We start from the raw sequence: 12,149 nt of genomic DNA, 5'->3' as shown, positions 1-12,149 counted from the left end.
CATTAGTTCTCTAAATAATTTATCACCAAATTAAATTAGTCTCTGAAAAATATAAAATGTCATCATATTTGTCTATATAGAAAACTAAAGTGGTGAATTAAAATGATGAACTTGGTACTATTTTGCATATTTGAAGGACTAATTTATGATGTAAATCCTTAGATGACTAATAATGCGATAACACTTAGTATTTGAGGGACTAATTTGATGGAAAAAAAAGACTTTGAAGGACTATTGTGATAATACCTTAATTTTTGAAGGACTGAATTACTCTTTTATTTTTTATTTTATTTTTCATATTTTGTTATACTAATAAGATGAAATTAAGGGACAAGAGAGAGAGAGATTCAAAGGAAAAAGAGAAGATGCAATGTCCAATGTAACGAACTTAAGCAAGGATAAACAAAAAGCTCTCTCACCAAACAGATACCATTGAAGTAAGAACTCCCCGGATCACAAAGCAAAGCATCTTAAAGTTACTTCTTCATAGACAGCTTCCCTCAATTCAACACCATCCACCAACAGCACAGCCATGGAAAAAACTGCTGTTATATGCGTGGCTTCAATACTCAATGCAACTTTGCTGCTTCTTGCATTAACTCTTAACCAAGGTAAGCCTCCCATTTTGATTTTCACACTCTAGATCTTTACTACAACCAGCTCTATTGTTTATTCTCCTATTGCCTTCCGCCGGTATATATAAAGGCAAATGTACTTCTGCTGTCGTTGCATAAGAAAATTTTTGCAGCAACATATAAAAAGTCAGGATATATATGTGAATTCTGATTTTTATTTTAAATGCCAATACGGATTCTAGTATAAATGTGATTGTTACAAAATTTCTCATCTGCAGCGATAATAGAAGTGACGAACCCGTATATAAATGGCTAAACTATATAACAAAATTTTCTTGTTGCCATCTTTTATTATAGGAGTGCAAGGAATTGGTGTAAATTATGGCACGGTAGCAAACAACCTTCCCACACCAACTCAAGTTGCAAAATTTCTCTTACACTCAACCATAGTTAACCGGGTGAGAATCTTCGATGCCAACCCGGAAATTTTACATGCCTTTGCTAACACTGGGATAGAGATCACCATAAATGTCCCTAATGATCTAATCCCACACATGACTAATTTAAGCTTTGCTGAACAATGGGTCAAAACCAATGTCCAACCTTTCATCCCTGCCACAAACATTATCAGAATTTTAATAGGCAATGAAGTCTTATCCACTGCTAACAAGCTTCTAATCAGCAACCTTGTACCTGCCATGCAAACCCTTCACACAGCCCTTGTGGCAGCTTCATTAGACAATCGCATAAAAGTGTCAACACCACACTCTTTGGGCATTTTGTCAAACTCAAACCCACCATCTAGTGGCAAGTTTAGGCAAGGTTATGATACCCATGTACTCAAACCAATGCTTAGTTTTCTTAATGATTCCAATGCACCCTTTATGGTTAACCCATACCCTTTTTTTGGATGCTCTGCCAACACCCTAGATTATGCACTTTTCATGCCAAATTCAGGTGTGTTTGATGATAACACTAAGCTCCATTACACAAACATGTTAGATGCACAACTTGATGCTGTTTATTCAGCTTTGAAAGATTTGGGCTTTGAGGACATTGAGATTGTTATTGCCGAAACGGGCTGGCCTTCAGTTGGTGATCCGGCCCAAGTTGGTGTTGACCCAAAGAGTGCTTCTAACTATAATGGAAATCTCATTCGCCACGTCACTTCTGGGGCTGGAACACCTCTCATGCCAAACCGGACTTTTGATACTTACATTTTTGCTTTATTTGATGAAAATCTTAAGCCCGGTCCAATATGTGAGAGGAACTTTGGGCTATTCTGGCCCAATATGACTCCTGTGTATGACATCCCAATAATGAGGAACAACGTAGACGTTAAAAATCATTCTAAAGCATTTTTGTCAATCATGGTTGTCTTAAGCTTCATTGGCTCGTGGGCTTAAATTTTATAGGCTCATTTTCCATTTCCAACGGGCCGTTAATGAGGCCGATGAGTGAACCAGAAAGCCCAATACGATTATCATCATCGAAGAAGAAGCTGATGTGTCTGCCCAAAATTATGGGCTGACCCAGAAACATTGCCACGGAAACTATTGTCTATAATTGCTGGATGGGCTTGAATTGTGGGCCGATTAAAGAGAGAGGGGTTATGCATTGCACTTGATTCCATTGGATCCCATGCTCGTGATTCGTGAATGCTTACGACCAAACAAACGAAAGGAATGGTTATGATTGAGGCTTTGGACAAACTAGAGTTATCACCACCGTCTATCCAAGAGGATGTATTCCCAAAATACTAGTCTATTTTTGTCTCAGAATATGTTACATACTATTTTGTAAATGTGTTCTTATTTAAAGAATTTCATTTGTGAATGTTATACAATAGGCTACTATGGTGAGCCAATCAAGTTTAGCAATATCCAAATTGTTTAAATTGAGTTATTTTGGTCATTTATTTTCATTGACCTTTAATAATTGTATTAATTTAAAGCCTCACCATCAACGATAATTTAAAGGTATTATATTATGTTTTGGAAGGGCAGGAAATAAGAAGAAAGGAAGGGAAACAAAAAGACACTATAATATTGCAATTAATATATATATATGGCGTTGTATTTCTTATGCAGCTAGAGATCAGCACATTTTCCTGTAGGTAGAAACAAATTGGGTTTCATCAGTTTTTTTGAAAAAAAAAATAAGTTAGGCACGTTTTACGAACTGAGAGTGATAGGAGATAAGTATCTTTATGTAACAGAAGAATTAATTTTGTAATATATATATATATATGTATGTGTGTGTAAAATCATTTCTACAGTCGTTTTATGTACGGCAATGACAATTGACAAGTGTATGATTATGATTTTTCACATTTAATGGTTTCCGCTTTTGTATGGTTATAATTTTTCATATTTAATATTTTCACGTATATATATGACAAGTATTTGACTGCTGCACGTACAGCAACTGTAAAAATGTAAACTCATATATATATATATATATATATATATATATATATATATATATATATATATTTAACTTTTAAAGCTTGATTAACAGGTTAAACAAGAAACCATAATAAATTGATATTAGACACCAAACCTCAAACCATAACTTATTTTTATTTTTAATCAATCCATATGTTCATCACTAACACATGAATTTCAAGCACATCCCACTTCTCATTCCCGTATGTCCATCCCCTAGCCAACAAAAAAACAAATAATAAAAAGAATAAGAATAAGCATATAATTTTCAAATATCCAACCCATAACAAGCCAAGAGGAAGCTGAGTTAGATTACAGCTAAGCCTAACACCACCGCTCACATATTAATCACTCAATGATGCTATTCCTTTCTTGGGTCTACATATGCTCAAAATGTTCGCCATAATGTGTTTTTTATTCTGCTTGCTTGTTCATGCTTTAAAGTTTATCCTTGGAGGTTTATCGACCATCTTTTGTTTCTTCTACAATGTTCTTACCTTCTTGGGTGATAACTGTTTTTAAGATTATTTTCTTCAACGGGCATCTCATTTTTTAGTGCCTGAGCTCCTTTTTTAAATAATTATGTAGAATATTACAGAGTGTTTCAACACTACAAAAATATTTTTCCGTTGGAGACAGAATATAGTTGATTGAAAATGTTATCTAAATTATTAAACCATGACAGAACATATACATATTCTTCCTAATAATACTATTTAAAAAGTCTCTAAAATTAAATCGGCAGCATATATGCCCCTCTCTCTATTATTGATTTTTTTCATTTTGCAAATTGCCTTTTTTATATTAGGATAAATAAAAGTGGGCACATTATGGATGGTGTATGCTTTTATCACTTTATATAAGTCAGTTTAACTTATCATGTCAGTATGAACTAATAATTGTCGAGGAATTATTCAAGTGTGCAATGAAGTTCAGAAACATAACAAAGAGTATCACAACGCATCATCCTTCGGTAGAGAAAAAAAAAATGTTATCTGAACGAGACATACTTTCAAGATCAAGAGAATAAAATCCCCTAAACATTTATAGATTAAACTAGGGGTTGTTGATAATAAATAAACCCCATATGAATATACCTCAATTTCCCATTTTCCGATAATAAATATATTGCTTTTTTAAAGTGTAAAGCCCTTCATAGAAACTTAGCAATGCACAGACTTAGTTATTAAATTAAAGTACAAGTCAGACAATAATGCGTCTTCGTTCTTGCACTAATTCATTAGTCACTATCTCATAGGAAAATTCCTAGTTTAAACCATTGCTCTTAAGTCAAATTTTCCTTCTTTATAAAAGTAGACAACATATTAAACTTTCTCAATTGTCTTGTTCAAGGAACAAAGATGTTGCAGCCTTTCTCTTGTTGGAGAGTTGTATCATTGAAGAATATTAAGTTTTTTGTTCTTTCAGATAGACTAGAATATTCAGGTTCTTTAGTTCTTGTATTAACTAGCCACAAAGGGAAATTCCATCAACCAGAGGCTAAGTAAATATAAAAATTATATTAAAAAAATTACTTACAAAAAGTTACAAATTTACATATCATCCAAGAAGAAAATGACAATGCTATAAAATTAAATTAGAAAGGGTAAGAAGATCATAGTAACTCGACTAATCAAAAGTTATGTCAGCCTAAAATTGAGACCATATACCGAATATTTGTTAGCACTGCAACAGTTGCCATTGTCTCTTGCAATCAGCTAGACTTGTTTGTAGTTTTGGAGCAACATGCAGCCACAAAAGCACCAATGTAAGCAATAATGACCGTCCCAATCATGCTCATCACACTTCCAATCCTAGGCATTCGTGGCCCTACCATGAGATAGATGGAAAGATTGGCAGACAAAGAGATTTCAATTAGTTAGTCCACCCAAAAATAAGATCACAAACATCCCCACCATTTTCATCTGAGTAAACTTCAGCCACCAGCTCTTGATCTCTCTCTATATATATATATATCTCTTTCATTTTGGCAAACAAGATGCTTACAAAGGTCCCACAGTAGCTCAATTTATCAAGATTATTCATATGCCCTCTTCCAAGTCCTAATACATGTGTATGCATCTCTTTTAAGAGCCAAGAGATTCTTGTGTAAGAAAAAGGCAATTTAGACTGGGAAGGGGACCTTGATGATTGCCATCAGGATTACATTTGAACTACAACTTGTCATGAACCAATGAGTGTGATCTGAATCCCCTGAAACATAGAAGGGGACTCTCCAAAAGTCAAAGATTATGCAATTATCTAAACTGCATTCCCTTCTTGGGGTTTGACCTCAACCTGCTTGTTTGCTGATGCTGCCAAACTTTAACATTACTCTCAAGTCACAAAGAATATTAGCAGCATGTGATTTCCCAATGACAACATGCCCAAGCAAAGCAATGAATCATGATTCTATTATCCAATTTAGGAAAAGCCAATTCATTTTAAACTAGTACAGGTAACCCATAATTGTGGAACGATTTTATCCGCCCATCCCAGCCGGCAGTCACGATGACTAGACCCCATGCATGAGAACTGGATGTACTGTTGCAAGAAGATTTTAAGAACTTATATGCAGATTTGTGCACCACAGAAGTTTTAGCCTTGGGGCTTGAAATAGGAAGCTTCTCCTCGGGCCAAGTTGCAGATCCCTTGGAAAAAGACTCCAAAAAAAACTCTTCGCGTAGAGAAAAAGAATCAGGTGGATTGAGACATATAGCTTGAGTTGACCTCTTACATAAGACATCCAATTGTGCATTTTCAATATTTTGAGATTTCAAACCACACCAAGGTACCGCGACAGACGCATATGAAAAAAATCGCTCACTGGACCTAATCTTCTTAGCTTTCGTGGAGCTAGACTCATCCTCACTATAATTCCACAGATATACGTTAGAGTCCTCACAGGCTGATAAAATATGCTTTCCATCCGAAGTAAGAGATGCAGACATTAGGCTCCCTGCACTAAGGCCTGAAAACAAAATATAAAAATCCTTAGAAACAGAACATATAATGACCTAAAAATTCAACTTGGAGGTTAATGAACCCAGACATAAGAATAATAGCCAAGCTTTATAAACCTTGCAAGCTATAAATACAGACTTATAAGTTTGTCGACAAAAAGGACAAAAATTTAAATAAAAAATAATGATAAATAAGCTCCAAAATTAAAAAATGACTTTTCAATCCTTAAACAATGCTGATGACTGATGAGAACGGATAAAAATTCTTGAAAAATGTAGGAATGATACAAAGAAACATACTTTTGTATTTGCCAACCACATTAAGCCCTTCAAGGATTCTGACTTTTGAATCAGCACAGGTAACCATAACTTTGTTAAACTCTTGTGGAAGAAACTGAAATTAATAACATGTAATCAGTTAATTACAGAAAAAGGAACTTATATGGAATGTCACACAAACATAAAGGGAAAAAAGACCACAGGACTCACTTGGCACAAGAGGCGGAAGAAAAAACAATACCTGAAAGCCAGTTATTCCTCTGCAAGGAAGTTTCTTTTTACCAAGTAAGCATAGTTGGGAATTCAACTGCAAGTGATTCTCTGAATCAACCAAAAACGAAAATCAGCAGAGATAAGATCCTAGCCTTTAAACTCTGCCAAGTCTTGAAGTGGCTGTATGTAGAGCTATGACAGTCACATTATCACAATTATTGCTTGATTAGCATTTGAGGCATAAGGAGTCCTACTACTTCCTCATCTAATAGCCTAACATCCTGTCTATTACGTACTTATATTTGAAACACACAATAAATCAAATATTCACGAAGCAAATTGACTAGCCAATTAGCCACACGTGTCACCACCCGATCTATTTTAATTTCCACCCACTGCTTCTTTTTTTGGCTTGCTGTATCCAATTTGGAAAATCATCTTCTGTACTATGCAGGGTATGGGGACCAGGACTAGTATTTCAAATTTACTCACAGGTTTAAAGTTAAGTTTCTTCAAGTAGATGGGCACTTAAAAGCAAACCACCAATCTATCATTCACAGCATTAGTGCAAGGAAGCAACAGCTAGCATTGATCATCTAGTCTAATAAAAACCTCAATCTCAATAAGAGTTCTCATTTTATAAATTTGAAAAAAACAATTCAAGTGTCTATCCAAAGAAAACAACAATCACAATCACAATCACCATCATTTGAGTGCATGCAGTAAATGCATCTTCTCACGACGAAACAAATTTGGAAATCAAGTGCCTGTATAGATCCACTATGCCATATTATATCAATCACCAAAATGAAACAATAAAAATTCAAAATCCAAACCCTATACAATTATCATGAATCTTACAAATGATAGCTAACTGATGTAGCTAAAGGAAAATAAGGATATATATGTAGAAAAGATGATACCTGATACATCATAAAATCGGCAATTGCCTGTCATGGAGCCAATAATCCCTCCCTATATAAAGTAGATCATTCATTCACCTGAAATTAATTCCCATAAAATCTTCATTTCTATAGAAGGAAACTCTTAAGAAATTATACCTGTCCGTCAGGTCGATAACACACTGCAGTCACAATTTCTCTGATATCAGTCCAATCAACAACATGACATTCAGGAATAGCCCAGATGCGCACTTTTCCATCTATAGATCCGCTGATGAAATAATTATCATCCACAGGATTGAATTGTATGCAAGTCACTATAAGACATTATAAAATAAAATACAACTTGTGAGGAAAATCCAAATGATAAAACCAAATTAGGTTGCTGAAATAGAAAACTAGAGATAACAAGAATAGAAAGGAAGCAAGGCGCACCATAATTACTGTGTGAGAAAACTTTCAAACAATGGTCAAGTCCCACTTGCCATAGACGGACAGTTTTGTCAACTGAAGATGACAGTAGGCACTGCATAAAAAAATAAGATGAAGAACCAAATCAATTTCCCCAGCATTAAATCTATACATGAATGTATTTTTAGCTCAATAAATAACTGCATTTATGACATTCACTCACATTATTTTTTGACCAGGAGAGATCCAAAATTTCGCCACTATGCCCATGGAACTCATGCAACGGTTTCTCCAACAACCGGAAGACCTTGGGAGGGAAAATGATGCAAGCTGAAACTGATTTTTTTTTCAGACTCTTCACTTTGCTCATTTTCTCCTTATCAATAAACAGGGGTGTCAATTCAGAGAGATTATTCACCGTAAAGTAAATGCAGGACGGATCAACTTCTGGAATGTCAATTTCATTACATCTGTCATCCTCAACCACTTGCCACAATCGCACAATCCCATCTTCACCAGCACTGGCAAGATACTGGCCATCAGGACTGAATTTCATGGTCAAAATTGAACCTTCATGCGCTTGAATATCTTGCCCCTTGTAAAGGGCTGAAAGTTCCTTTGTTTGCTTCCTGCAAAGACGGACCTTAACTTTCTGAATCCTACACCCTGAGAATGCACACCTGCCCTCATGTCTCCTGTTATCAGATTCACCTTGCCTATGAATCATGCATGTTATTGAACGTAATCTTCTGATCCAACCATTTCTAGACCTCTTCATCCCCTGCTGAAAAACATTCGTCTCCTCAAACTTGTTACCCGTCGCACGCTGGGAAGTGGGAGACACCCCAAAGATGTTCTCAGAATCCTCAGATTCCTCGGTAATCACGAACTCATCTGAACCTGTGTCTCTACCATCAGTATTCTCCCTATGCAGCACCACCTGATCCTCATTACACCCCACTCTACTGTCCAAATTTCCATTTTGGCACGCCAACTTCTCCACCAAATCAAACTCTTCTGAAGAACTCATAGTAGACCAACAAGACATTGATGACCGACTCGAACAGAACTCCTCCTCAAAACCGGAACTTCTGGTCACACTTCCACTACTATCTTTCATACAATATATCTCCTCTTTCCTCTCAAGTCTACATACATCAACTGAATTCTCAAGGACATTTCTATCCGAATTCAATCCCATCCACTTTATAAACTTACTCCTACGCTCTTGAACACTACTCAGGTTCTGAATCCACATTTCATATCCAAAATCTTTCAACACCCCGTCCTTATGACTAGAATTAGCTTCAGGGGCCTCGGTGCTATCGGATTCTGCATCTGAGATTAACTCAATATCCTCTTGAGCATCAAAAAATGGACATTCTTCTTCTTTTTCACTTAAGCTACCCATTATTCTTGTTGTTCAACCCATGAAATCCCCCTCAGACAAGCAACATTTTAAGCCCGTGGAATGTAGCAAAATCCTTTTTTTTCGCCTTCCAGATAAAGCCAACCGGATAATAAACTATATATATACACACAAAAAGAAAAGCACTGAAAATCAATATTTATATCAGCCACTATGAACATTTTTTAAGAAAACAATGATAAAAATAAGAAGATAACAGAAACCGAGAGATTCATCATAGATCCCAATCCATGCCCATTGAACCTAGTCTTACAGAGTACGAGGATTTCACAATTTCAATTGAAAATCACACGTAGGAAATTAAAAAAATATAATGACAGAGAGAGAGAGAAACTCAAAAAAAAAAAAAAAATGAAGCCATGATTTTGCAAGACAAAATGGGATGAAAACCCATCAAGATTTTTTTAAGCAAAAATTAAAAAAGGGAAATATTAGGGTGATTACGATGAAAGAAATGAATAAGCAAATGAGGAAAATTGTACAAGGGGGAGTGTTTGTAGGAGGAGCTTAACAAAGAACATTTTTTGTTTATTGAAGGAAACAATGATATGCTTACATGGGTGTTTGTTTTATGTGAAGAAGATTATGTCTTGAAACTAAGGAGGCCGCAGATCGAAGCAGCATCCATGAAAGATTGGAGCATTCTTCTCTCTCTTTCTCTCTCTTTCTCACGAATAAGCACAATGCAATTACACTACATGGAGGATATAAAAAAAAAAAAAAAAATTAACAACCAAAACAAATATTGGTTTAAATATTTATTATTCTAAGTATATAAAAAAAAAAAAGTATTTCTTGAAGTGATCGGAAATAAAGTTATCTCTAATGAACTCAAAACGACATCGTTTTAGGTTATAAGATTAAAAATTATAATTTTTAAAAACTAATATAACCCTGTAATACATTAAATTACAAAAATATCTTGATTTCTGTCTCAAAATGATATAGTTTTAGGTTCACTGAAGATAACTTATCTTCCGGAGAAATTTTTTACCCAATAAAAAAAAGGTGTTTCGATTTTATTATGCAGTTAGAAATAGGTATTTCATGCTATATGTGTGGGGCTCATATTTATTAAAATAAAAAAAATATCATTGATAGGAGAGAGCAACTCGCTTAAAATTTGAGAAAATGTATTTCCATAAAAAAGAAAAAGAAAAATAGGAAATGAGTGTTTAATTGATAGGTTAATATTTCTAATATTGGGAATAAATTATCTAATATTATTTAGAAAAAAATTCTAATATTTATCAAAATAATATCATTTTAGGGTTAAAATATTAAAAATTTAGAATAATAAAGATTATATAACCCTATAATAAATTAAAATCACAAATATACCACGATTTCTGCCTCTAAACGACGTCGTTTAGATGAAATTAGATAAAAAAAAGTTCTAAAATAATATTAGAAAAAATGAACATTCATATATTACGGTAAATAAATTTATCTCCTATACATATATAAATATATGAATCCATATGGAGCCACTTGAGAAAAAAAGAGAAAAAAAAATGATCCTTACACACTTATATATATATATATATATATATATATATATATATATATATATATATATATATATATATCTATAGAGGTAGAATCCTTTGACACCGGTGTCAAATTTCAATTTTGACACCTCATCTCAGAGCTGTTAGATCAAAAAAGATCAATGGTGCCACATGCATGCAAATCAGAGTCATTGATTTTTTTTTATCTAACGATTCTGAGATGAGGTGTCAAAATTAAAATTTGACACTAATGTCAAAGGATCCTACCTCATATATATATATATATATATGAAATAAAATGATTAATAAATTAGAAAAGAAAAAAGAAGAAGAAGGGCAAAACAGTAAAAGAGAACATGTTCATCGACGTTCGTGAACGGATTACCCGAGATTTTGAGTGTGTAATGTATTATGAATATGCATAAAAAGAGCGGAGTATCTCTGCCAGTATCTAAGTTTGTTGTGTAATAATATATGCGTTGTATTTATTTCATTTAATATGAGATAAATTAAATTTTTATACACATATAATAAAGGTGGATCTCACTTCTATTTTTTTTTCTTTAATTATTTATGAGTCTTTCCTATAATTTTATTTCACTAGCATGAAATAACATATTTCTAACAGCATAAGAAAAATATTTCTCATAATATATATATATATATATGCAATCACCGAATACTAACCGGACATCTTATTATTAAATTTTGAATTGTAGATAAAATGTTTTTCATGTCATTCTAAACCGATGTTATTTTGAAATACGAGTGAAAAAATTGGGGCATTTTGATGCATTTTTTTATAATGTGAATTTTTTTTAAATACTTTTCAAATCCCAAAATGATATGGTATCCAAATTACAAGATATAACTTATACTTGTGACAAATAGAAATCCTAAATATATATATATATATATATATATATATAAGAAAAATAAAATTAAACACAGTTGTCAAATATCATTTAATAATATATTATTACATTATATAATGCATTTGACATCTTATATAGTTTTTTTTTTGGTAGACACATCTTATATAGTTTTTAATATAATCATGAGATGTTAATATAATATTAAATGATAATTGTACTGAATGCAATTTAGTGAATATTATTATAATATGCTTTTTGTACGATAAGATTATTATGTACCTACTAATTGATTAGCCATAGAAGAAGAAAAAAACTTCTAGCATCATAAATAATTCAGAAAAATTAAAAATATATGTTACTACTTTGGTATTTAAATTAAGAAAAAAAAATTAAAAGTTTTTAAATAAATAAATCTTGCAAATTTAAAATCATAATAATTAATATAAAATAAAGTAATTTTTTATTGAAGTATACTAAACTAAAAAGTTATAACAATTAACATGTGATGGCTCATTATTTAACTACTTATATGTGTTATCTATAC

General features: G+C 33.0%; 2 protein-coding genes across 2 annotated transcripts; one reads left to right on the top strand and one right to left on the bottom strand.

The window, feature by feature from the left end:
• The first annotated feature begins 532 nt into the window (after positions 1–532).
• Positions 533–1,981, top strand: LOC133306417 (glucan endo-1,3-beta-glucosidase-like). The gene is made up of 2 exons (XM_061506732.1): positions 533–611; positions 933–1,981. Exons 1-2 carry the CDS (start codon positions 533–535, stop codon positions 1,979–1,981), a joined length of 1,128 nt encoding a protein of 375 aa, XP_061362716.1.
• A 2,692-nt stretch (positions 1,982–4,673) lies between these two features.
• On the bottom strand, positions 4,674–9,879 carry LOC133306416 (uncharacterized). The gene is made up of 8 exons (XM_061506731.1): positions 9,776–9,879; positions 8,014–9,315; positions 7,815–7,905; positions 7,539–7,696; positions 7,401–7,452; positions 6,506–6,585; positions 6,286–6,379; positions 4,674–5,993 (listed from the first exon to the last, which is right to left on the bottom strand). The coding sequence occupies exons 2-8, from the start codon at positions 9,199–9,201 to the stop codon at positions 5,467–5,469; spliced, it is 2,190 nt and encodes a 729-aa protein (XP_061362715.1). The 5' UTR covers positions 9,202–9,315; positions 9,776–9,879; the 3' UTR covers positions 4,674–5,466.
• Positions 9,880–12,149: the final 2,270 nt, after the last annotated feature.

This window comes from Gastrolobium bilobum, unplaced genomic scaffold (genome assembly GCF_033153095.1).
Source record: "Gastrolobium bilobum isolate Gb01-03AN ecotype WA unplaced genomic scaffold, APGP_CSIRO_Gbil_v1 utg545383, whole genome shotgun sequence".
NCBI lineage: Eukaryota > Viridiplantae > Streptophyta > Magnoliopsida > Fabales > Fabaceae > Gastrolobium > Gastrolobium bilobum.
Note: the sequence above shows the minus strand (reverse complement) of the source record. Positions and strands in the feature narration are given on the sequence as shown.

Coding starts and splice junctions, on each gene's coding strand:
- LOC133306417 (XM_061506732.1), top strand. CDS start 533: ATGGAAAAAACTGCTGTTATATGCGTGGCTTCAATACTCAATGCAACT. Junction 612..932: donor TGCATTAACTCTTAACCAAG/GTAAGCCTCCCA, acceptor CTTTTATTATAG/GAGTGCAAGGAATTGGTGTA.
- LOC133306416 (XM_061506731.1), bottom strand. CDS start 9,201: ATGGGTAGCTTAAGTGAAAAAGAAGAAGAATGTCCATTTTTTGATGCT. Junction 7,697..7,814: donor TTTCTCACACAGTAATTATG/GTGCGCCTTGCT, acceptor AATGTCTTATAG/TGACTTGCATACAATTCAAT. Junction 6,586..7,400: donor CCGATTTTATGATGTATCAG/GTATCATCTTTT, acceptor TGGTTGATTCAG/AGAATCACTTGCAGTTGAAT.